Source organism: Apodemus sylvaticus, chromosome 1 (genome assembly GCF_947179515.1).
Source record: "Apodemus sylvaticus chromosome 1, mApoSyl1.1, whole genome shotgun sequence".
Lineage (NCBI taxonomy): Eukaryota > Metazoa > Chordata > Mammalia > Rodentia > Muridae > Apodemus > Apodemus sylvaticus.
The window spans coordinates 128,500,036-128,522,911 of NC_067472.1; the positions used below are offsets into that span (position 1 = coordinate 128,500,036).

The 22,876-nt window shown below is 52.7% G+C and overlaps 2 protein-coding genes across 2 annotated transcripts; one reads left to right on the plus strand and one right to left on the minus strand.

Annotated features, from left to right (window-relative positions):
* Positions 1-1,024: 1,024 nt before the first annotated feature.
* Positions 1,025-3,421, minus strand: Mesp2 (mesoderm posterior bHLH transcription factor 2). Its single transcript, XM_052178272.1, has 2 exons — positions 2,579-3,421; positions 1,025-1,835 (listed from the first exon to the last, which is right to left on the minus strand). Exons 1-2 carry the CDS (start codon positions 3,419-3,421, stop codon positions 1,593-1,595), a joined length of 1,086 nt encoding a protein of 361 aa, XP_052034232.1. The 3' UTR covers positions 1,025-1,592.
* Positions 3,422-21,126: 17,705 nt separating this feature from the next.
* Positions 21,127-22,355, plus strand: Mesp1 (mesoderm posterior bHLH transcription factor 1). The gene is made up of 2 exons (XM_052178286.1): positions 21,127-21,783; positions 22,051-22,355. Exons 1-2 carry the CDS (start codon positions 21,127-21,129, stop codon positions 22,114-22,116), a joined length of 723 nt encoding a protein of 240 aa, XP_052034246.1. The 3' UTR covers positions 22,117-22,355.
* Positions 22,356-22,876: the final 521 nt, after the last annotated feature.

Consider the following 22,876-nt stretch of genomic DNA (forward strand, 5'->3'; position numbering starts at 1 on the left):
GTGAGCTTCTGGTTTACTGAGAGACTCTGTCTCAAGGCAGTTAAGGTAAAGTACAGTGGTAGAGGAAGAGAGCCTTAGTCCTTACACTGACTCCATGTGTGGGTGTGTGAGCACCTGCACACTCACATGCAACACATGCACGCGTGCATACACACACACACACACACACACACACACACACACTTACTTTGAATGACTGGTATTCCTGTAAGAGATTGTTACACAGATAAAAGGAGGAGGGGGAGGAAGAGGAGGAGGGGGAGAAGGAGAAAGAGGAGGGGGAGGAGGAGGGGGGAGGAGGATTTCTGTATGGTACGGGGAGTGGCCCCAGAAAGAGCTAAGCCTGCCTACGCTTGGTCTTGGGCTTCCAGCATCTAGAACTAATCTAAGTCTCTGTCCTTCAAGCTACTCAGTTGGTGGTATTTGTCATGGTGGTCCACAAAACTAAAACTGGTCCTAGCTGGGAGGGGCAACTCAGCATCATTTGAAACAAAACAAATAAAAAAAATGTTTGTTGAGACAACCTGGCTCTCTCGGTGCAGCCCTGGCTCCCTGGGAATTGTATGTAGACCAGGCTAGTCTCAACACACTGAGAGCTGCCTAGCTCTGTCTCTGGAGTGCTGGGATCAAAGGTGCCTAGCACCACCTTTCCTATAACTGTGACGGAGCCCTACCTCCCAGGTGTCTGGGCATCTAGTATCCCCATGCTTGCCCATAACTGCACACACACACACACACACACACACCCTCAGGGCTCAGCCACCTATCATTGTAGGCCAGGTGGCGCTCCTGGCCCCTATGCCCAGGTACAGCAAACACCGTCAAAGTGACACGCTGGGGCCCACATCAGCCTTGGCAGGCTTAGACTGCAGAAGGGCTACAGTGGCAGGCTTCTTATCTGCCCAACAGAAAAACTTCTCCCTTTAAAAAGGCAAGGAAACGTAAGCCAATAAAAGAAAATCAGAAGTAAACAAGTTTTTGTTTTAATTGTAAAACAACAATAAAAGTTATAAAACCAGCATATAGGATTCTGGCCAGCTGTCCCCAGTAAGCAGGACATGGAGTTGCTCTGTCCTCCACACTCAGGCCACCGCATTCTCAGAGCAGCTCAGCCTGTGCTCTGCAGAGCTCTGAGCCTTTAGAACAGTGGGAACACCTGTAGGTTGTGACCGCTTGGGAGGTCGGGGGAGGGTGTTGATCGACCCTTTCACAGGGCTCATCTAAAACCATCGGAAAACACAGATAGTTACATTATGATTTATAACAGTAGCAAAATTAGTTACGAAGTAGCAATAGTTTTATGGTTGGGGGTCACCACCACGAGAGGAACCTTGTTAAAGGGTCACAGCATTACCAAGGTTGAGAACCACTGCTCTAGAAGATTCCTAGAAGTGGAGGGTCTTGTCACAGCCCCCCCTCTAGCCAGGGAAGGCACCCATTGTTTATCTGTCCCAGACACTATTTCCACTAAAGATATCCTCTGGGAAAGGGAATCCATAGCTAAGGAGAGTGTGAAATGTCACAGAAGAGGCAGATGAAGGCTCTTCCAAGGCAACCCAACTCCACACTGACAGGGTGCAGGCCAGGCCACATTAGTAGAAGATATTCAGTGGGGGTCCTTCCAGGTCTCCCTGCCAAAGTTCAGGACAGCCACTGAGCTGCAGGCCTGAGCTGGGGGCAGGGCTGGAACCCTGATCCTCAGAGCTGGATAGCATCTCTGCATTGTGGCCCCAGCAGCTCCACTGAGGCTGGGTCTGCAGTCTCTGGCATGACGGGCGGGGCAGGAGAGGTGGGCTTCCCAGGGACAGGCAGGGTTCTGGAGACACAGAAAGACTCTGAAAGAGAAACAGGAAGGGTTTATGACCAGGGCACTGACTGGCGATTTCAAAGCTGGCTCTTTCCCCAGTGTAGCTGGTGCTGTCCGGATGGCCTCAGGCGAACCGTACAGTGGAGCACAGAGATCAAGAACCCTGGTTCTGGAGACCCACTGCCAACCTTCAGATCCTAGCTCTGCTACTCCCTAGCTAGTCCCTTCATCTCAGTTTTCCCACCTGTAAAATGGGGTTGCTAATGCTTCATAGTGCTGCATTAGCATTATAATGCATCATAGTGCTGTATAATCGGATACAGGTACAAAGCAAACAGTGAGTGCTTTATAAAACTTAGTCATCAGTATAATCTTTTATGGACCACAAGTCATTTATGGATGAATGAATCTCAAAGAAAACACTGAGGTCGCCAGCTCCAGAAGGATCTATTCAGGAAGTGCTGCCAATACCCTCGCCTCACTAGCACTGAACTTAGAACATCCCGGTAGTGAAGGCCCTCCCCCTCTACCCAGGCCTCCGCGTAGGCCTCAGGGCCATCCTCTCTTCCCCAAGCTGTGGTGACTTGCATAGCAGAGGTGGCAATTACGGCAGTGGCTATAACTTCCCTAGGTATCAATGAGGCTACTTCCATCTGCCCCTTCATTGGATAACCTGGGACCTGAAAAGCAGGAGACCCTGTACAAACTGGAGACCATCTACTCTAGTTCCAACTGAAACCGGTGAAAAACAGCAGGGGTCCTGGGACCTACCTGGTACCCCTTAGTCAGCTCCGCAGGCTCAGTGGATGGCGTCCAGTGTCCAGTCTTGTTTCTAGGCTCTGGGGATATCTGCGTACCAGGACATGCTTGGGGTGGTGCCCAGTGAGAGGTGCCGGCGCCTCTTTCTAGGGACTGGTGTAAGGGTGACTGTATTTGGGGACAATAAGGAGGTGTCACCCAGGGATCCACGTTGGAGAGCCTGCTCCCAAGGTTTTCAGGTGAGATTAGGGGTCCAGGACAAGCAGACGGGCACCCCCAGGCGACCCCACTACTAATGGCTGATCCCAGACCAGGACCAAGCATCTGAGCCTGTGGGGGGCTGCCTCCATCGGGGCACTGAGGGCATCGGTGAGAGAACGCGGCGTCCGCACTCCGTCGGCGCCTGCGTCGCAGACTGTCCTCGCTGAGGCCCAGTAGGGTCGACAGGTGGCCGATGTAGCGGATGGCCAGACGCAGCGTCTCGATCTTGGTTAGGCTCTGGCCGGCAGGTGCCACCGACGGCGGCAGGAAGCGGCGCAGTTCTTGCAGCGCGCGGGCGAGCGTGCGCATGCGCAGCTTCTCGCGCTCGCTGGCACTCTGCCGCTGTCCCCCTGCGGGCGCGGGCCGCGCTCGTCGGGGAGCCGTCGGGGCGGCCTGGCTAGTGCGTGCGCTGCGGGCCGGGCCCGCGGACTGTGAGGGCCGGCGGGTGGCGTAGCAAGGACACGAACCGGACGAATCTGAGGACGAGGCCGGAGACGTGGAGTCCGAGTGCTGAGCCCAGCCCCAGCCCTGGGAGAAGACCCAGTGGTCGAGGCCCTGGAGGCTCGGAGGAGGAGGAGGAGGCGACTGGGCCATGACTGGTGTGACTCTGGGAAGCTGGACCGGTCCCCTCCAGGTCCTAGCTTTTATCTGGACTAAAGGTGTGAGGTGGTCCCCTGCCAAGTTGCAGAGAGGTGTCAAAACCCACAGAGCCCAGGGAAGGTCTGGCCAGGGGGGCCCTGGGAAAGCGGGCCCATTTGCGGAGGTGTGGATTCTGACCCCTCGAAGGCTCTAATGGAGGCCCCTGCTGCCGGGAAGTGTGGGAGGGACAATTCGCATCTGGATGGAGTTGCTAAGCTTCTCACCGAGCCCCCACCCTCACTCCGCCCCGCTACTGCACGGTGAATGCACCCGAACCCATCACCATCACCCATCACCATCACCAAGGTACTGGCTACCTGGACGTCCCGAGCCTCACTGGCTCACTCACAGAGTGGCCACCCTTCATCATTAGCCTTTAATGGCTGTGCCTGTGCTGGACCCGACCAGTGGGCTTCCTCAGATCCCCGTCATTAGCTAATTTGCCCAATGACGCTTCGAAACTCTCATTGACCACAGTATCTGTTCCCACTAAAGATGGGACCCAGCAGCGTGGGGGAGAAGAGTGGGAAGTGGACATGGAAGGAGGTGGGTGCCAAAGCCAACCTGAAGCTTTGTGTCACCTTGAAGCCACCTGGTTTCTTTGAGCCTTTGGTTTTCTCATCTCAGTAGTAATTGCTGCACAGAGTGACTTCTGGCCCTCCCTGGAATCATCTTTCTGAAAGCACTTGCTGTGGGCTTTAATTTCACCTACACTTTATAAAGAAGGGACTGATAGAGGTGTGGCAATTTAGCACTTGGGAGACTGAGGCAAGAGAATTGGAGGGAGATGAGGTCAGCCATCGTTGGATGGGTGAGTCAACCCATCAAGAATTTGTCCCAGAAAAGAAAAAAAAAAAACAACAAAAAACCCAAATACTGGCACCAGTGAGCGCTCATGGCTATAATCCAAGCCCTTGGGAGGTAGAGGCAAGAGAATTAATTAGGTGTTCAAGTTCATAGAAAGTTTGAGGCCAGCCTGGGCTACATGAAACCCTGTCTCAAAAAACTAAAACAAATAAAACCCAGGCACTAACATTTCAAAGTGCTTGTGGGTTTTGTGATCCATTTGCTTTTGTGCAGGGCCCTTAACCTGCCTGAGCCTGTCCTTCTGGTTGGCAAAACACGACCAAGTATGGCGCCTGCTCCCAGGACCGTGGTGAGAAATAACTGAGGTAATAAAACTTGCCAAGTACAGGCTCTCCTTAGCATCAACTGCAGTTGAAACAAGGCACCCAGGCCCTGCGTGGTCTCCAGGAGAGGAGCTGAGGTGGAATACTAAGGGGCAAATGAGCTTCCGAGGCAGTCAGGCCTTAGCCACAGAGGCTGAGCAGGTCCAGCTGGGCCTTGAACCAAGAGCATGGCTTCATTAGGGAGAGGGGGGCCATGGAGAACATTCCAGAAGGGAAAGGTCTGGTGGTGTTAGGGTGGGGGTGGGAGGGCCAGGCACATCTGGAACCGGGCTGAGTTGGGTTTTACACTCAAGGCCATGGGGAGCCTTTGTGACTCTTGAGCAGAAGGGTAATAGAATTTAAAATACCAGTTGAGGTGAGTGTGACAAGAATGCTTCAGAGTGACTGGAGAGATGGCTCAGTGGGCAAGGGCACTGGTTGTTCCTGCAAAGGACGTGGGTTCAATTCCCAGCATCCACATGATGGCTCACAACCATCTGTTACCCCAGTTCCAGTGGATCCAACAGGCACATGTGTATGGACATGCGTGAGAGCATTTATTATTTACTTATAAATAAATAAAAAACTTTTTTAAAAAAGTTTTCAGGAAACCTCCCAACACTTGGGAGTCAGAGGCGGGCAAATCTGAACTCAAAGACAGCTTGGTCTACAGAGCAAGTTCCAGGACAGCCTGGCCTACACAGAGAGAAACCCTGTTTTTTAAAAACTAAAAGTTTTCAAGAAACTTGACTTAATTGGCACAGCCTGGAGTAAACAATGCTTTGTAAATGCTATCATTTTTAAAATTAACTTAATTACATAACCAAATAAACATTTCGCTGTGAGAAGTGGGAACCTGACAGGCTAGAGGCCCTGGGACTCTCCAGAGTGACAGCCCTGGGTGGTTGGTTACCCGGGGTCTTCTAGCTCGGCCGCTGCGGCCATGTGAACTCAGGAACTCAGGTCTCCTTGGGAAGCACACAGTACTTACTAGGCTTTGGTCAATCCCCTGCAACCCCTGCGCTGAAAACACTCCCCAGCTCAGCAGTGTGAAGGGCAGGGGAGCCTTTAGGAAGTTGTGCTTTGGAATGTCCCAGGCCCCAGAACTGAAAAACATTCATTTCTTTTCTTTTTTTGAGTCAAGGCCTCTCTGTTATGTCCTAGAATGTTCCAGATGGCCTGGAGCTTTCTGTGTAAACCAGGCTAAAAGGTGTGCATCTCCACATCCTGCTTTTCTTTTTTTTTTTTTTTTCTCTTTTTGTGAGCCAGGGTCTCACTCTGCGTTTGAGTTGAGCTTCCAGGATGAGTTCTCTTTTCTCTATTTACACCTCTGATTGATTTATCTCATTCTTCATTTGCTGGGAGATTTCCTGCACTTTCATTTCCTTTTCCTGGGGCTGAGGGTGGGCTCAGGGGCTGGCCACTTGCCTGGCATTTGCAAGAACCCAGTTTTATCCTCAGTACTGAAAACCAAACAACAAAACAAACTCCTCCTTTTTCTGTTATTTTTTGAATTTTCTAAAGCTAATTTAATTTTTTAAAATGTGCCCCCCACCTTCAGACGGGGTCTTACTATGTAGATCAGGCTGGCCATGAACACTGAGATCTGCCTTCCAAGTGCTGGGATTAAAGGCCTGTGCCAGCTACCACTTTTGGCAACTTTGCCCTTTTTGTAACAACTGTCTCTGGTAGGAACTGACTGGAGTCTTGGAGAACACATCCTAATAAGGACAACCTAGCCACCTCCAATATACCATCTCTAAAAAGTCCCCACCGGCTTCATGCATAGAGCCCAGGTTGGCTGTGAACTTGAGACTGATTCTGCCTCAGTCTCTCAAGTGTTAGCATTATAAGCAGATGCCAGACAGAATCAGTTTCTGTATCACCTCAACATTGCCATTCAAAGAACCAAAATTCTAACTCAGGAACTTGGGGGACATACTTAAACCATATCAGTGGGCCACAGCAGCCCTGAAAGTCTTTCTGACTGACTGTCCTTCCCAGAACAGCATGCTGGAAGCAGTCCATCTTCTCTTCAGAACTGCCGTGGCCCACTAGACGTGGTTCTCAGGTCTTCACGCGTACAGCCCATCTGCAGCCACCCCCTAACATCCTCGTGCCTTCCAGTCCGTGTTAACATGACACAAACTGAAGTCATCTGAGAAGAAGGAACCTCAAGTGAGTTGATGCCTGCGCAAGACTGGGCTGCTTACAAGCCTATAAGACACTTTATTAATTAGGAATTGATGTGGGAGGGCCCGGCCCATTGTGGGTGGGGCCACCCCTGGGCTGATGGTCCTTGGTGCTGTAAGAGGCAAGTTAAGCAAGCCACAGAGAGCAAGCCAGTAAGCAGCACCTCTCCATGGCCTCTTCAGCAGCTCCTGCCTCTAGATTCCTGCTGTACTTGAGTTCCTGCTCTTTCTTCAATGATGAACTGTGATGTGGAAATAGAAGGAAAATTAACCCTTTCCTCCCCAAATTACTTTTGTTTGCGGGGTTTCATCACAGCAAGAGAAATCCTAATACCACCCAGACTGACTCTCTCTCTCTCTCTCTCTCTCCCTCCCTTCCTCCCTCCCTTCCTCCCTCTGTCCTTCCCTCCTTCCCTCTCTTCCTTCCTTTCTTTCTTCCTTTCTTTCTTTCCTTTCTTTGAGATAACAGGGTGTCATGTCCACCTGGCTGTTCTTGAGCTCCATCTGTAGCTGATGCTGACTGTGAATCACCAGCTCACCTATATTCCCCTCCCAAGCCCTAGGAGTGCAAGCATGTGAAGCTACACCCAGCTCTATCTAATTTTCTTAAGACAAGGTCTCACTCTTAGCTCAAGTTGAACACTAACTCATGGAAATGCTCCTGCCTCAGCTTTCCAAGGGCTAGGATTACAAGAATTAGGCATTATTCTTTTCTCTTAGTTATTTGAAAATGCACTATTAGCCGTAGCCATATTTGCCCTGCTGTGATACAGAACATTAAATGTTATTCTGCCATCCCAGCTGTGGCTCTACATGCATATCTTGACCTGCATCTGAAACTTTAGACTGATGGCCTAGGATGGAGCTTTGTGGTAAAGCGCTGGCCTACCATGGCTAAGGCCCCAGGTCAGTCCCCAAAACCACAAAAACAAAAAAACAAAAAAACAAAAACAAAAAACAAAAACAAAAAAAAACCAGTCACTTGAAATTTCAGGTAAAAATTTCTCTTGATGTCTTTAATTTATGCTTCTCAAAACAAAAATCCCACCATTTATTATTTATTTGTGAGTGTTCTGTTAGTGTGTGGACAGCTAAACATGCAGTTGTGGAATGCGATATGTAGACTGGATAGAGCGGGGCATGGTTTCACATGCGTGTTTCCTAGGGCTTGGCAGGTGAATATAGGAGAGTTGGTGATTCATGGTCAGCATCAGCTACAGATGGAGGTCACGGCCAGCCGGGTGGACATGAGACCCTGTGGTCTCCCGGCTTTATAACCTCCAGAAAGGTCCGACTTTCCAACACTGCTCCACTCCCTCCCTGGCCTGTCCAGCCAACCGAAGGGATTTCTTGCCAAAAGAGTTGGTGAATGAAGAAAGTCTAACTCCATCCCAGAGTCCTGGAACTCGCTGTGTAGACCAGGCTAGCTTCAAACTCACAGAGGTTCACTTGCCTCTTCCTTCCAAGTGCTGGGATTAGAGCACTTTCTCTACCATGCCTGACCCAGCCTTAGTATTATCTTTTATCAGGTAAGAGTTCTGATTTCAGGGTGACGGCTGGGGTGAGATAAGACAGTGTGTACCCTGATGTTTAGCCCAGAGCTGGCATTCCACTCAATAGCAAATCCAGGAGCAGCAGATGGGGTCAAGGGACAGACTGGACTGTGAGGACACTGGTGTCTTCTGAGCCAGCCCTGGCAGAAAGAAAGTGTTCTGGGTCTCTGGGACTCTCGGCACTGGCCTTGGGTACCCTGCACTCCCACCCCACCGTTTTCCTCTGTGAAGCCAGCATGGAGACATTCTTGGTCCTATGGTCACCTGAGCTTCATACGGAGCCATAGGTGCTGGCCAGCTAGGCCAGATCAGGCTAGACCAAAAATAGAGACTCCCAACAGCTTCCTGCTGGGAGTGGGGTTCTGACCCAGGTATTCAGAAAAGTCTACAGCTTCCCTGCAGCCCTGGGGCCCTGAAGCATTCCTCTCAATGCAGGTGTGCCTAAGCCAGGTACTTAACTGTGCTGGAATCTGCTCCATAAGCAGGTTAGGTCTGAGTCTTGCCCTCTGGTCTTACTGTCTGCCCTGCTGTGCTGGTTGGAGTCTGGGCCTCAGTGTCCTCCCTGGATACATAGGCCCTCCTCTTCCAGTGATGGGAGGAGGAAGAGGCTAGATCAGGCCAGCAGACTCAGTAGGTGCATGGGTTTCAGGAGTATGCACCCTGCTCACTGCCCATCCTGCCTCTGTTCCAATCTCTGGCTCCTGTTTTTCGTGGGAACCGTGTTGGACTGGGTGTTTTCAAGGCTTGTTTATAGCCTGGTTCCTCCTGCATATAGAAAGAACAACTAGATCTTAGTGGTTTTCATTGGTTAGGTCTTCTAGGAGAGCTTAAAAATAGAACAAACAAAAACCAGGTTCTTACTGTGTTACCTAGGTTGGACTCAAACTTGTGATCCCCCTGCCTCAGTATCCTGCCTAGCTTGTATTGCAGCTGCACTTGTCACTCCAGGCTTGGTTAAATACCTCAAGACTCTGGAACTGCACTCCTGCCTTGTGCACTGACTGGAACGTGAGCTCTCCTCCTATGGTTCCAATGCAAAACCACACACTGAGGATGCAGGAGGCAGAAGAGACCCCGTCATTGGCAACAACATGGAATACTTTTGAATTTCCTTACTGTTAAATAAAACAAATCACTGAGTTAAGCTGACGTTTTGAGGTTGTGTTTGGCCTTCCTCATTGACAGAGGAGCCAAGTGATCTGGGTGAAGCCTGGTCAAGTGAATTCAAACCAGATTAGTGTTCTGGAAGGTGACAGGGACATGTTCACTGGAACAGGTCTCAGCGATAGGCCGCAGGCTCTACAGCCCAGGCACCGACAGTTTATGATCTTGAGCTAAGATATGGCGTGATCTAATTTAGAGTGAGACCCATACCCAGTGATGGCTACCAGCCAGAACCTAACGTCATGGAGAGAGAGTGACCTGCCTCCATCATCTGGGATAAGTCGGGGTGCACAGAGCCTCATACACCCCTGTGAAAGTTCAGGCTCAGGAAGCGTCAGGCGAGCAGCAAGCAGTCCTCTCAGAAAGGCTGTCAGCCTGAGTGCAAACTCCAAGCTGTGGCTGGATTGGCAGGATGCCGGGGCTTTCACCCAAAAAGGTGAAGTTCCTGCTACCCAGGCAGTAAGGGGTGAAACCAGAGGCCACAGCTGATGAGCCTGGACACAAGCCCTAGCTTAGGGAAGGGAGGCTAGGGGAGGGAGGGGACTCTAGGCTGGGTCACCGGAGAACTAGATGAAGGATTTGGGGGTGCTCAGGCCAACAAGAACAGGCATGGGGCGCAGACCCACAGTCCCAGCACTTAGGAGACATGCTGAGAACGCTGCAGTTGTGACGCCAGTCCTCTTCTGACCTTTAGGCCAGCCTGGGCTACAGAGCAAAGGCCCATCTAAGAAAGAAAAGCCTTGCAGAGGGGCTGCAGAGATGACTCAGTGGTTCAGAGCACTTGATGATGCTCTTCCAGAGGCCTGGAATTCAGGTCCCAGCACCCGCATGGTAGCTCACAACCATCAGTACCTTCAGTTTGTAACTTCAGTTTTAACAGTTGTGAGCTAACTTCTGGGGCCTGGGAACCAGCCAGCGTCCCCTCTGAGAGTAGTAAGTGGTCTTAGCCACTGAGCAATTACTCCAGCCTCTTGCCTGGAGCTGCCTTACAAAAGAATGAGTGGCCTGACCCTGCCGGTCACGGAGACCGTGTGCAAGAGCTGTGTAGATGACTGCTTTGGCCCCTGACAAGTCCACAGAGTAGACTCAGGTCTGGAGCCTCTGAGCTTCCCCAGAGAAGAAGCCCAGAGTCAGAGAGAGGACACTGGGAAGTGTGTGTGTGTGTGTGTGTGTGTGTGTGTGTGTGTGTGTGTGTGTGAGAGAGAGAGAGAGAGAGAGAGAGAGAGAGAGAGAGAGATGAGGCTAGTGGGTAAGGTGTCTGGTCCAACCTGCCCTTAATGGCGTTGCATATTTAGGAACAGTTCCAGGAAGCTGAGGTCTGGCTTCTCTGCTTTCTCCCATGAGTTCCCTGGCCCAGGGTGTCAGGCTGTGGGAAAAGGAGGGCAGAAGGGCACAGCATGAGCAGGTGGGCAGGGGCTGCAGGGCTGGTGGTATTCTCATTACTGGCCAGTGGAGGGGGCCAGCCTGGGTTCCCCCTGGGCCAGGCACTGGCTGCCTTCACACCTTCTGGCTGCCTGTTGACACGAAGGCTGCCTCCCTCAGGGCAGAAGGTGTTAACTTGGGAACTGGAGTGTGCAAGGGCCTCCAAAACAGCCAGCAGAGGCTTCTCAGAGCCCCAGAGAATACTTAGGGAAGGAGCCAGCGTAAAGGCGGGGTTGTGTCGCTGGACCAGAAATGGAGGGTATCCGTGGGTCTGTTCAGCCCGTCTGGTCCTGAGGCTGATGTTTGATGCTAGGCACACCCAGGGATGCCTGTTGACAAGGTTTTGTCTGGCAGAGCACCACCCAGTATCGTAGGGAGTCCCAGAAACTGACGGCCACCAGGGCAAAGCACAAAGAAGCCCCAGGATCTGGCTGTCTCCTTGCCAGGCCTCGGAAGGGCATGTTTTGAGCACTTTGCCCTTCTGAGTTCAAAACCCACGGCTCACCCCACAGTACTGCTCTTGCCTGTGAGGGGCTGTCTCTCACGTGAGGCAGCTCGAGCCAGATTCTAACCCACTGGCGTCTGGTTTTAATTTATGGGCTATTTATTGCACTAGGGCCAGGGCTAAGGGACAAGTGGCCTGCTCTTGAGTCAGGGAGGGAGGGCAAGGACTGAGAGAGAGGTCAGTCCTGAGACCCCATGTGACCTGGTGTGCAAGGTGACCCTGGAAACCAGAGAAGGCGATTAATTAGGGCAGGCCTCCGTGTTAGGGGAGGGTCTGAAACTGTGGATTTCCAACATGTAGAGGGAGGCGTTGCCGACAAAAGGAACAGTATGAGATAGACCCAGAAGTCTGGGGCTGGCTGGGTAGGGCAAGGGAGGCATCTCTGCCTCCGACTAGGATGAGGTAGGCCATGGTGTGCTCAAGCTGGGGGGTGGGGGGGAGTTTGATCCCAGGAAGGCATTGGGATGCGGCTGGAGTGGAAAAAGGACCCTGTGCTCACACCAAGCACCAACTGCAGCCAGGCCAGGGCAGGGCCCTGCAGGCCTGGGCAGGGACCAGGGCATACATGTTGAAGGTGTGAAAGAGTGCTGCTGGCTGGGGAAGCAGGGAGGGGCTGGGGCCCCCGGTGGCACAGGTGCGGTCCTCAGCTGGGCACTCTCTGCTTTCCTCTCACCAGAAGGCTAAGCTGGGCAGGACAGCGAGGCCTGGAGGAGGCAGCTCCTAACCCAGGGCCTGCACAGGCCAGGCTTCAGTCTCACCTGCAGCACCTGTGAAATGGGAGATGGGCCAGTGCTGCAGGGGAGGGGAGGGGAGGGGAGGGGAGGGGAGGGGAGGGGAGGGAAGGGGAGGGGAGGGGAGGTGTCTATCCAGCTGGACTGCAGGGTTTACTCTTTTCTTTTCCTCTCCCCTCTCCTCTCTTTTCCATCCTCTTTCTTTTGCTAAAACCACACACAGATAGACCTTGCAGAAAAGTAAGAAAACACGGAGAGAAGTGCTGTGGCCACATCTCTGCCTCCTACCAAGTGCAGCTTCTCCTGTGCAGGACAGCCGGACCAGCGCCTGCGCACAGGGGCTCCACACGTGGCGCCCTGCCCTAGGCGCTTCCTGGTCAGTTGGTTTACAACAGCGTCTCGTGCAGCCCGCACTGGCCTTGCACATCCCCGCTCCATTTGAAGTCTCAACTGCTAGGATTACAGGTGCAGTGCCTGCTACCATGCCTGGCTGTTTTTTGTTTGTTTTGTGTTTTTAAAATAAGGTCTCACATGGTGTAGGCTACCCTCAAACTTTCTCTTTTTTTTTTTTGGAATCTGTTTGTTTGTTTGTTTGTTTGTTTGTTTTTTGAGACAGGGTTTCTCCGTATAGCCCTGGCTGTCCTAGAACTCACTTTGTAGACCAGGCTGGCCTCGAACTCAGAAATCCACCTGCCTCTGCCTCCCAAGTGCTGGGATTAAAGGCGTGTGCCACCACCGCCCAGCTGGAATCTTTTTTTTTAATGGATTTTTAAAAAAGATTTATTTACTTTATACATATGAGTACACCACCGTTGCTCTCTTCAGACACACCAGAAGAGGGCATCAGACCTCATTACAGATGGTTGTTGGCCACCATTTGGTTGCTGGGAATTGAACTCAGGACCTCTGGAAGAGCAGTCGGTGCTCTTAACCACTGAGCCATTGCTTCAGCCCTATCCTCAAACTTTCTATGTACCTGAAGATGACCTTGAACTCCTGATTCTTCTATTTATGTCTTCCTCAATCATAAAAAAAACCAATAGATTGTACATGTAAAAAAATTAAAAGAAGAAAAGAAAGCTTACATTTTTTCCCTCAGTAATATACAGAAGGAGTCTCCTTGTGAAAAGTGTAAACAGTACAGTTAAGATTCACATCCCTCTTGAAATGTGAGCTGAGACCTGCCTCTCCTGGCATATTATACACCGTGCAGTTAGTGTGCATGGTAGCAGTACAGCCAACGGTATGTACAATACCATAAAGCTGTGGTTACCTCAGCTTACGCCACTGTATTCTGCAGAGTGGCCAAACTGCCTGTATTATGTTTGGAGATCATGTCCTTACAGTTGAAGGACATGTGACTGCATCCAGTGAGCCTCGAGGAGTTTGTCCGTGTGTTCACACACACACACACACACACACACACACACACACACACAGTGAGCCCTTGCAAACCGCATAGCTCCACAGGCTGCGTTGTGTGCAGAGTGTCTTGGTCTTGCTAGGATCCACAGTCTTACACTCAATGGGTTTTTCTGCCTCTGAGGTTGTCACTCAGCATATGACACTTGTACCTTTACTGTCTTCGAGTCATGACAGGTTCCCATTCAGAATGGCTGGGCAAGGTGCGTGGGTGACCACTGTGAAACCTCAGGCCAGCCCAGAGATGGGTGGCTGAGGAGAGTGGCCTGGCCCCTGGCCACCCTGCATCCTTGCAGGGACTGAAAGAGGACAGAATCCCAGGGGTGGAGAAACCTCCTGGGTCAGGCCCATGGCTGGCTCTGGACTTGCCTTGGAGGAGAGTCTCAGGAGCAGAGGACCAACTATGCCAGATCCTTCCTTCTAGATACGCAGCGTTGGCCCCGTGAGGCCCTTTTCTTAATCATGTCGCTAGTCTAAGCTCAGCCCCTTCCCCTATTGGTTCTCTAGCTCTTTCCTGGGATTAATGTCAGGCACCCGTGGCGTTGAGACAAAGCCCCGGACCTAACCAAGGGCCTTGGCTACCCCTGGAACTTGGTGTGGAATTCCCACTCCTGCTCCTGTCTGTAGAATACTTGCTAGGTGCTCCAGTGTGAGGTGTGGAGGAGGGGACAGAGTTCCCCAAACCTTGTGTGCATAATTCCCTGTCCCAGCTCCCTTCAGGCAGCAGACGCTGAGGATGCTGGGAACTCCAGTCTCACTCCTCACACTGGTAGTTGAACTAGGTCTACAGATCCTCCCAGACTGGCTGGCACAAAGAATTTTAAACAACCTGTGAGTAGAATTTCAGCTTTGGGGCTGACCTTTCATTCTGTCTGTCTGTCTGTCTGTCTGTCTGGAGACAGGAAGCCCAGGCTACTCTCAAACCAACAATATAGTTGAGCATGACCTTGAACTCTTGATCTTCCTGCCTCTACCTCTCAAGTGCTGGTGTTACAGGCATGCAACACCAAGACCAACGCTTTCTTTGCTTTATCTGGACCTAGGGCTGTGTGTGGGCTCCCCATCTCCCTCCTCATTTCTTGGGGACCCTGTCTTGCTCTGCTGTCCGCATATAAGAACTATTTTCCTTCTGGGCTGATGAACAGACAGGTTCACCCAGGCCATCCCATAGACACTGGCATCCCCTCATGATCCCAGCATCTTAAAGCATAACCTCAGGTACATTTCCATTTCTAGAAGGGAAAGCCTAGCGATTGGAGGAAGGTTGGCTCAGGCTTAAAGCCTCCATGACATTCCATGCCTGCAATCCCAGCACTCAGGAGGCTGAAATAGGAGGGATTTTCCCAGAATTGCAGGCCAGTCTGGGTTGTATAGTTTGAGGTCATTCTGGCCTCCTAGGGAGATGGAGTAAAAATAAATAATTAGCTTTCAAGTGACTGTGCATCGCCCCCTGCTGGCAATATCTGGGAGTGCAAGAACACAAGAAATCCCAGAAGCTCGCAGAGATCTCCACAGGCAGAACCTGATCCATCATTTCCTGAATTCATATGTGTTTACGTCTTTGCTTTTTGCTAGCTATCTCAAGCTTCTTAATCCTTTTATATCTCAATTTCTCCTGTTTTCACTCTAAGGCTCTGAGGTTTCACTCAGAGCCACCCCCCAATTACCCGAATGAAGCCATGAATCATAAATATGACACCCCTAAAGAGAGAGGCGAGACCTATCCCTCAGTGTTATCAAGCAGCATCAGACCCACGGGGCTCCTGGCATTTCCTCTCGAGCCTTTCCGGGGGTGGAGAGGAGTGACCTGCCAAATCTCTCTCCTCTTTTCCCACCCCCTCCCTCCTCATCACCCTCTGCTGTCTGTGGCTGCCACTGGCTGAGCATCCAACTGGCCGGGAACCAGATAATCAGATTATCCTGAGTCCAGAATAATCTATTCCATATGGTGTGCCAGCTCGGTGGCTCCGAGGGCCAGAGGTGTGAGGAGGGGACAGTGGGGGTCTGGTTGGGAGGGTCCCCTGGGAGCCTCAGGAACTCAGAGAGCCTTATTGGGCAGACTTGGAGGGCAGCTGATGGGGCAAGAGGTACAGGAAGAGAGAAATTGGGCCCTCTGTTGCTGGGCCTTTTAAGTCGATGTGCCTTGCATCATCTGTGACCCAAGGGGTGAAGGACAAGGGGAGGGGAGGGAGAGGAGGGTAGCCTCTCTTCGGTGCCCTTTCTGTCTCTGAATTGTGAGGAGATACTTTCATAATTTTGAAGAAAAATTAAAAGCATTTATTCTTACTGAATGTATGGGGTGTACACACACACACACCCCGTGCATGCAGCCACACACTTGCAGGTGTGTGAGTGGCGGTCAAGGACACCTTGTGGGCCCTTGGATTAAGGATCAAACTCTAGCTGCCTGTCTTGGAAGCAACTGGCTTTATCCAGAGAGCTATCTCATGAGCCCAGAGGGTCATATATCCGGATTCTCTGACTCCATCTTGCAGAACTTCTGGCCAATGTGGTTCTGGCTGGGGCCTAGAAACCTCTTTCTTTCCCTGTCTCCTCAAGGCTCTGGTATGTGAAGTAAGGTCTGCCCAGGCTGTGCCCCAAGACAGAGACTAAGAGACGCCTTCTCCATCTCTACTAGCTCTGACATGGGACAGCCTCTCCAGGATCCATGTTTTCACCTGTATCCCTTCATCCCAGGGTGCTGTGGGTAGGAGCGGGAGGCCTGCCAAGGCCTGCACGATGAGACTGAAGGAACATGTGTGTGACCAGATGAACCCCTCTCCCCTGCATGGTGGAGGCGGTGCCTACCTTACTGGCACCCGCAGTGTGGAGCAAGACAAGGACATTAGCTTGCATTGGCCACTCTCTACCTGGGAGGCTTAGGCTGTCCCAGGAGTGATGGAGCTGAGATAGCCTGTGAGTCTGACACTGGGCTTCATTGGTGGGATCTGCTGGTGCTAAGCAGGCTAGTGGGGGAGGCAGAGTTGCTTCCTTCTTCTGGGGCCTCTGCCTCCCGGCAGGCTCAGGATTGGGGACTGCAAGGTACCTTTGCTATGCCATAGGGGCTAGGCAGGGGAAATGAGGGCACTGAAGCTACAGAGTGGGAGGGAGTGTGGTGCCCAGCTCCAGCACGAAGGCTGAGGTTGGACCCTGAGCCTGAAAGGGGGCCTCCCTGTCCTGTCTGCCCCCTACCTGGCTGAGGCTGGAACTCTCACCTCTGTCTTGATGGGGTGGCGGCGAGGCCTCATTTCCCAGCCTTACACATTGGCACCCAGGGGAGGCTCGGGCCAGGGGAGCAGAAGCCACTGGGTCTGGCACTTGTCAAAACATAGGCCCCAAAAGTGTGAAGGCCTTGGCCCAGCGGGCGGCTGTGTGGGCCTTGCAGCCTGGAGAACTCATTAACTCCAAGCAGCTCCCAAATGAGCCCACTGAAGACGCTGGCCAGATAAGGAGATCAAAGGGGCAGAAGGAAGCAGAGGCTCCCCCTGCCCTGCACCAGCTGGGCCGCTGAGGTAGTTTCCCAGAGACCACAGGGGCCAGCCTGGTCCCAGGGGAGGGAGGGACTCCCTCCACGTGGCACTTCAGTGTATTAGTCTTAGCACTCAAGACTTGTGGGAGGGAGTTGGAGGTAGGACCCGCCATGTGCCTGTCTCTCATACCTTGCAGACTCACTAACTCTGCCTTTTAAACTTTCCCTCTTGTCTGGCACCGCCATCTTACCCGGCTTCACTCAAAGCATCTCCTGTTCCAGATCCCTCTGTGTTTCTGACACGCGAGGCTAACAATTACACCTCAGATCTGAGGCTCCTTAGGCGTTGGGCCTTCAACGACGTGTGTCATTCCCCCCCCCCCCCAGTCCAAACATGTCTGCCCAACTTTGTAGTTAATAAACCGCAACTTCAAAGTGCTATTAACAAGAAGCAAGCAATCCGCGATGCCAGTTTGGTCTGGAGTAAGCAGGAAGAAGCTGCAGACACAGGCTTGTTGGGGCATTGGCTGTGCCCTCTGGACCCAGACACTTTTCAATTGGAAACCATGTATATCTGCTGTGTTTTCAATTGAAGACACAAGATCTTTCAGTGAAATTTCTCAACATTTTTTTTGGTATGATGTGGAATCCTGACCACATGGCGGGTGGAAGGTATTTGGGGTACTCGGGTGTCCTCAGTGCTGAGGCCTCGCCCCTACTGCCTGCGGGGGCCACCGTGGACACTCTCACCCTGTCCAATCACACGACAGGTTTCCAGATGCATGCTCTAGAGTCAACTAAGAGGCACAGCCCCTGAGCTGGAACTCAAGGTGAGGTTCTTGCTCAGATCAAGAGCCCCAAGAAGCCATCCATTTCCGGTTCAGACCGGATAGACCCCACGGACAGCTGCAGCCTAAGAAGGGACCTTCTGGGCTGGGCACAGGAGTTCACGGCATGGGCTCCACTTCCCCACTCCTCAGTGGAGGTCAATACTGCTTCTCTGGGTGTCATTGCGGGTGTGCACCGTCTGACAGAGGGGCAAGGGTGGAGACGTGGTTGAGGAGGTCATGGGCAGCAGAGGGCAGAGGGATGGCAGTGAGTGGGCAGAGATGCCCAGAGAATCAGGTTCCAACCCATGGGGTCTTCACCGCCAGAAACCATCACCCATCTAGAAGACATAGGATGCAAAAATTCAGGGTACTGGCACTGGGGGGATCTGAGCGTCACTCCTCCAGAAGAAGAGAGAGGTCCGGATGTAATGCTGGACACGAGGTACCTGGTGGCCTCGCTGGAGAAGAGGTAGCAGGAGTGATATGCGCACTAGGTCAAGGGCATGGCGAGGAGCAAGTCAGAGCCTTCGCCCGCGCCTGCTAAGCCACTACTCTATCACACTGTTATTATTTCGAGACTGAGAGTTACCAAGTATCCATGCTGGCCTTGAACCTTACTCGGTAGCCTAGGCAGGACTTTGTGGCTCCCCTGTCTCAGCCGATCCCAGATCTGTTCTGTCAGGCTCAGGGGATTGCTTTTGAGATGTGCCTGAAGATGCTCACTGAGCCATCTCTCTAGTCTGCCTTTTATTTTTTAAAGATGTGTGTGTGTGTCCATCTGTGCTGGTGCTCCACACAGGCCAGAGGTGTCACGCTCCTCAGGCTCTGGAATTACAGGCTCTTGTGAGCTGCCTGAGGTGGCTTCTGGGAACGGAACCTTGGGTGATTCTTAGTGATTCTCTCCTAGAGAGATCACTCTGCAGCTGAGAATATTTCTCAATTTTCTGTGTGTACAAGGGTTTTGCCTGCATGCATGTTTGTGCTCTGTGTGCTTTGTAGTACCCAGAGGCCAGAAGAGTGCAGCCCCCAGAAGTACAGCTATGAGCCACCATGTATGTGGGTGCTGGGAATCAGCCAAACCTGGGTCTTGCAGAAGAGCAGCCAGCACCCCCTTTGTTTGTTTGGTTGGTTTGGGTGGGGTTTTTTTGTTGTTGTTGTTGTTGTTGGTTTGTTTTCAAGGCAGGGTTTCTCTTTGTAGCCCTGGCTGTCCTGGAACTCTGTAGACCAGGCTGGCCTCGAACTCATAGATCTGCTTGCCTCTGCCTCCCGAGTGCTGGGATCAAAGGCGTGCGCCAGCACACCTCACTGAGTAGCCAGTACTCTTAGCTACTGAGCCCCAGCTCTAGGCCAGAGGTCTTCTTGCACTTAAGCTTCTGGTTTTCCCTTCTTCCTCTCCCCAGCGCTGGGGTCGCAAGCCAGCGCTATAGGTGGCTATGCAGTGTTGGAATAGGACCCAGGGCTTCCAGCAGGCGCCCTACCCACTGAACCACACCACCAGCCCTCTCATAGGTGAGACAGTCCTGTAGCATTGGATAGCTTCCGATTCATTTTGCAGCCAAGGCTGGTCCAAACTCCTCTTGCCTTCATGTTCCAGGTGCTGGAATTACAGGCAATTGTATACAAGTAGGGATAGGTTTGTTTTATCTCTTCAATTTGTATTTATTTCTCTTTATTTTCCGACCTAGTCCTTTCATCTGGTACAACACTGAACAGGTATGGTAAGAGCAGACATCCTCAACAGCCAGGCACACAGCTCACGACCGCAGCAAGCTGAGGGAGGCAGCAGGATCAGGAGCTAAAGGCCAGCTGGGTTATAGTAAGTTCAAGGCTAGCCTGGGCTACATGAGACCATGTTTCAAGAGGTGGGAGGAAGAACACTGGAGAGACAGCTCAGCAGTTAAGAAGAGCACATGTTGCTCTCAAAGAGGACCCAAGGTTCCGTTCCCAGAAGCCACCTCAGGCAGCTCACAAGAGCCTGTAAGTCCAGAGCCTGAGGAGCGTGACACCTCTGGCCTGTGTGGAGCACCAGCACAGATGGACACACACACACACACACACACACACACACATCTTTAAAAAATAAAAGGCAGACTAGAGAGATGGCTCAGCGGTTTAGAGCACTGACTGCTCTCCCAAAGGTCCTGAGTTCAATTCCCAGCAACCACGTGGTGACTCACAACCATCTTTAATAGGGATCCGATGCCCTCTTCTGGTGTGTCTGAAGATAGCTACAGTGTACTCATATACATAAGATAAATAAATCTTTAAGAAAATAAATAAATAAAAGGCATCCATCCTATGACCCTAACAGGCAGCATCACTATGATATAGTGAGAGTATAAACATGCCATCGGGAGAGATAAAGATGTCTGCTTTTCAGTTTTTTCCAAGACAGGATCTTATGTAGCCCATGTTACCCTGGGCCATACACAGCTAGGCCTGGCCCTGAACTCCTGACCCACCTGCCTTCACCTCCCAAGTGTGCCACCACATCCAGCTCAGGGCTGTTGAGTTTCGTCAGAGGACTTTCCACTCACTGTAGCTGACCAGAGCAGCAGAGCTCCGGTCCTGGGAGGGCTGGGAAAGGGGACCAAGTTGCCAGCTTGCCAAGAGTAGGAGTGACTTGTGTGGGGAGGCAGGCTCACCTCTCCCCCTGCTCGGGCAACCCCACAACCTTACTGGCCGGAATGGTTTCTTCATTGTGCCTCCCACAGCCTGGACATCGGGGAACTCTCCAAGGGCACTCTCCAAGCTTCTGGGAAGGAATGAACTAGAGTTCTCTCCGTGTATGGAGGTTCCTACCCTAGTCCACAGTCGGCCAATGTAATCCGGGAGTCTCTTGTTATTCATTTTGTAAATTAAAGAGATGGGAACAATGGCATAGGGTCCCTAATAAATGAAGGTGTACCCTATGCCTGGGAGCTAGACTTCAGTTCTCTGAGCATGGTTCTTTCAACTTGCCGGGCTGGCTTAACATCCTGGCCCTAGGAGCCTGTCTTACTGAGGCCCCAAATACGGCCCAGGTGGAGCAGACTGGACCAAGGGGTCCTGCACCTCAGAGCTCTTGGTTCAAAGGGTTCAGGCCCTGCCCCCCTCCTGGCTCGAGCCGGCTTTGATGTGCTGATGAGTTCTGGAGGGGCCGCTTCACACCTAGGGCTGGATAAAGCTGCAGTGGACCCAATGGTCAGGCCTCCGCTGCTGCCATGGCCCAGCCCCTGTGCACGCCGCTCTCCGAGTCCTGGATCCCGAGTCCAGCTGGTCCGCATCCACCGATGCCTTCCGATGGGGACAGCGTCTGCTCCCCGGCCTGGTCCTCGGACTCGTGGGACGGTGCCCAGGCCAGCAGCCCTGCAGCACCCTGCGCCCGGCCGGCCCGGCGTGCTGGGACCCCCGGTAGGCGCGGGACGCACGGCAGCCGCCTGGGTAGCGGACAGCGGCAGAGCGCCAGCGAGCGCGAGAAGCTACGTATGCGCACGCTCGCCCGCGCGCTGCACGAGCTGCGCCGCTTCCTGCCGCCGTCCGTGGCACCAACCGGCCAGAACCTGACCAAGATCGAGACGCTGCGCTTGGCCATCCGCTACATCGGTCACCTGTCGGCCGTACTGGGCCTCAGCGAGGACAGCCTCCGGCGACAGCGGCCCGCAGTGTCACCTCGAGGCTGCCCTCTGTGCCCCGACAGCGGCCTGGCGCAGGCGCAGTCGCTCGGTCAGCGTTTAAGGCCGGCTGTCTGCAGTGGGATGTCGTGGGGGTCCCCGCCTGCCTACCCTAGACCCCAAGTCGCCGCAGAATCGTGGGACCCATCGTTCCTGTACGCAGAAGCAGCATCCCAGGAAAGGCAGGAGATGGAGCCCTCGTCTCCGGTTAGTAACCCCTTCCCCGCGCTGTCGAGGTGGCGCCCCCTACTGTTGGTGCGCGACGCACAGCCCCACGTCGCGGAGCAGCCTCTCTGCTGCACGCGGGATCTCCCTTGCGAGCCTCCCCGCGTGCCCTGGGTGCCCGAACGGGGTGGGAGGTGGACAGACAGGGATTAAGGATGCTTTATTTGCTCGCTCAAGGCGAGATGCGGATGAGCGCGAACCTGACACTGGGGCAGATGTTGACTGTGGCACTGTTCACTTTTCCTGCAGCTTTTCAGCAGCGACATGCTGGCTCTGCTAGAAACCTGGACGCCGCAGGAGTGGCCGCCCGCCTGAAGAGTCGAAGGGACAATGCAATGGATGACTGGCACCCTGTCTGAGCACAGACACTTTTCCTTTCATCTTGGCACCTTCGGAGGGAATAGTTCCTGGAAAAGGCACCGGTGATAGCAACGTGGGCATTCCCGGGTGGGAGCTGGTCCTCATCCAGACTGTACCTCTCCAACCCTCCTTGGAAGGAGGGACCCAATAGGGGACATGCTCAAAGCTAAAGCAGGCACAAGCTCTGCCTGGTGTGTATTTATTTATTTGTGAATAAATCGTTTGTGTTAGTGTCATTTGGAGAATTTATTTTACTTTCTTCCTTTTTTGGGGGCGGGGGGACCTCACACTGTATGGCCCAGGCTGCCCCAAACTCATGGTGGCACCCCCCCACACCCTGCTGGAAGTTCTGGTATGTGGCAGGGAAAGCTGACACGGGATTCTCGAGAGGGAGTCATCTACAGCCTGGAATGCAAAGGCCTTCTACCATCTTCCTAACAACACCTATTCTGCATGGGTCGGTCTGAAAGGGTGTGGTGGAATGGAGTGGGGAACTTCCTGAGGGGAGGTGACAGGAAGTAGTTCCTCTTTTTTCAATTTAGGGGGGGATGGGATAAAACCAGAAAATACAACTCCATTAGTGGTTTTGTGCCTTTGCTACCTTTGCATATATTATACAGACGCACAAAGGTCAAGACTCTGACCACGTAAGGCTTGGGCACTGCAGGGCTCACGTGAGAGCAGAGTGACCTGTCTGCTATTCTGGGCAGCTGAG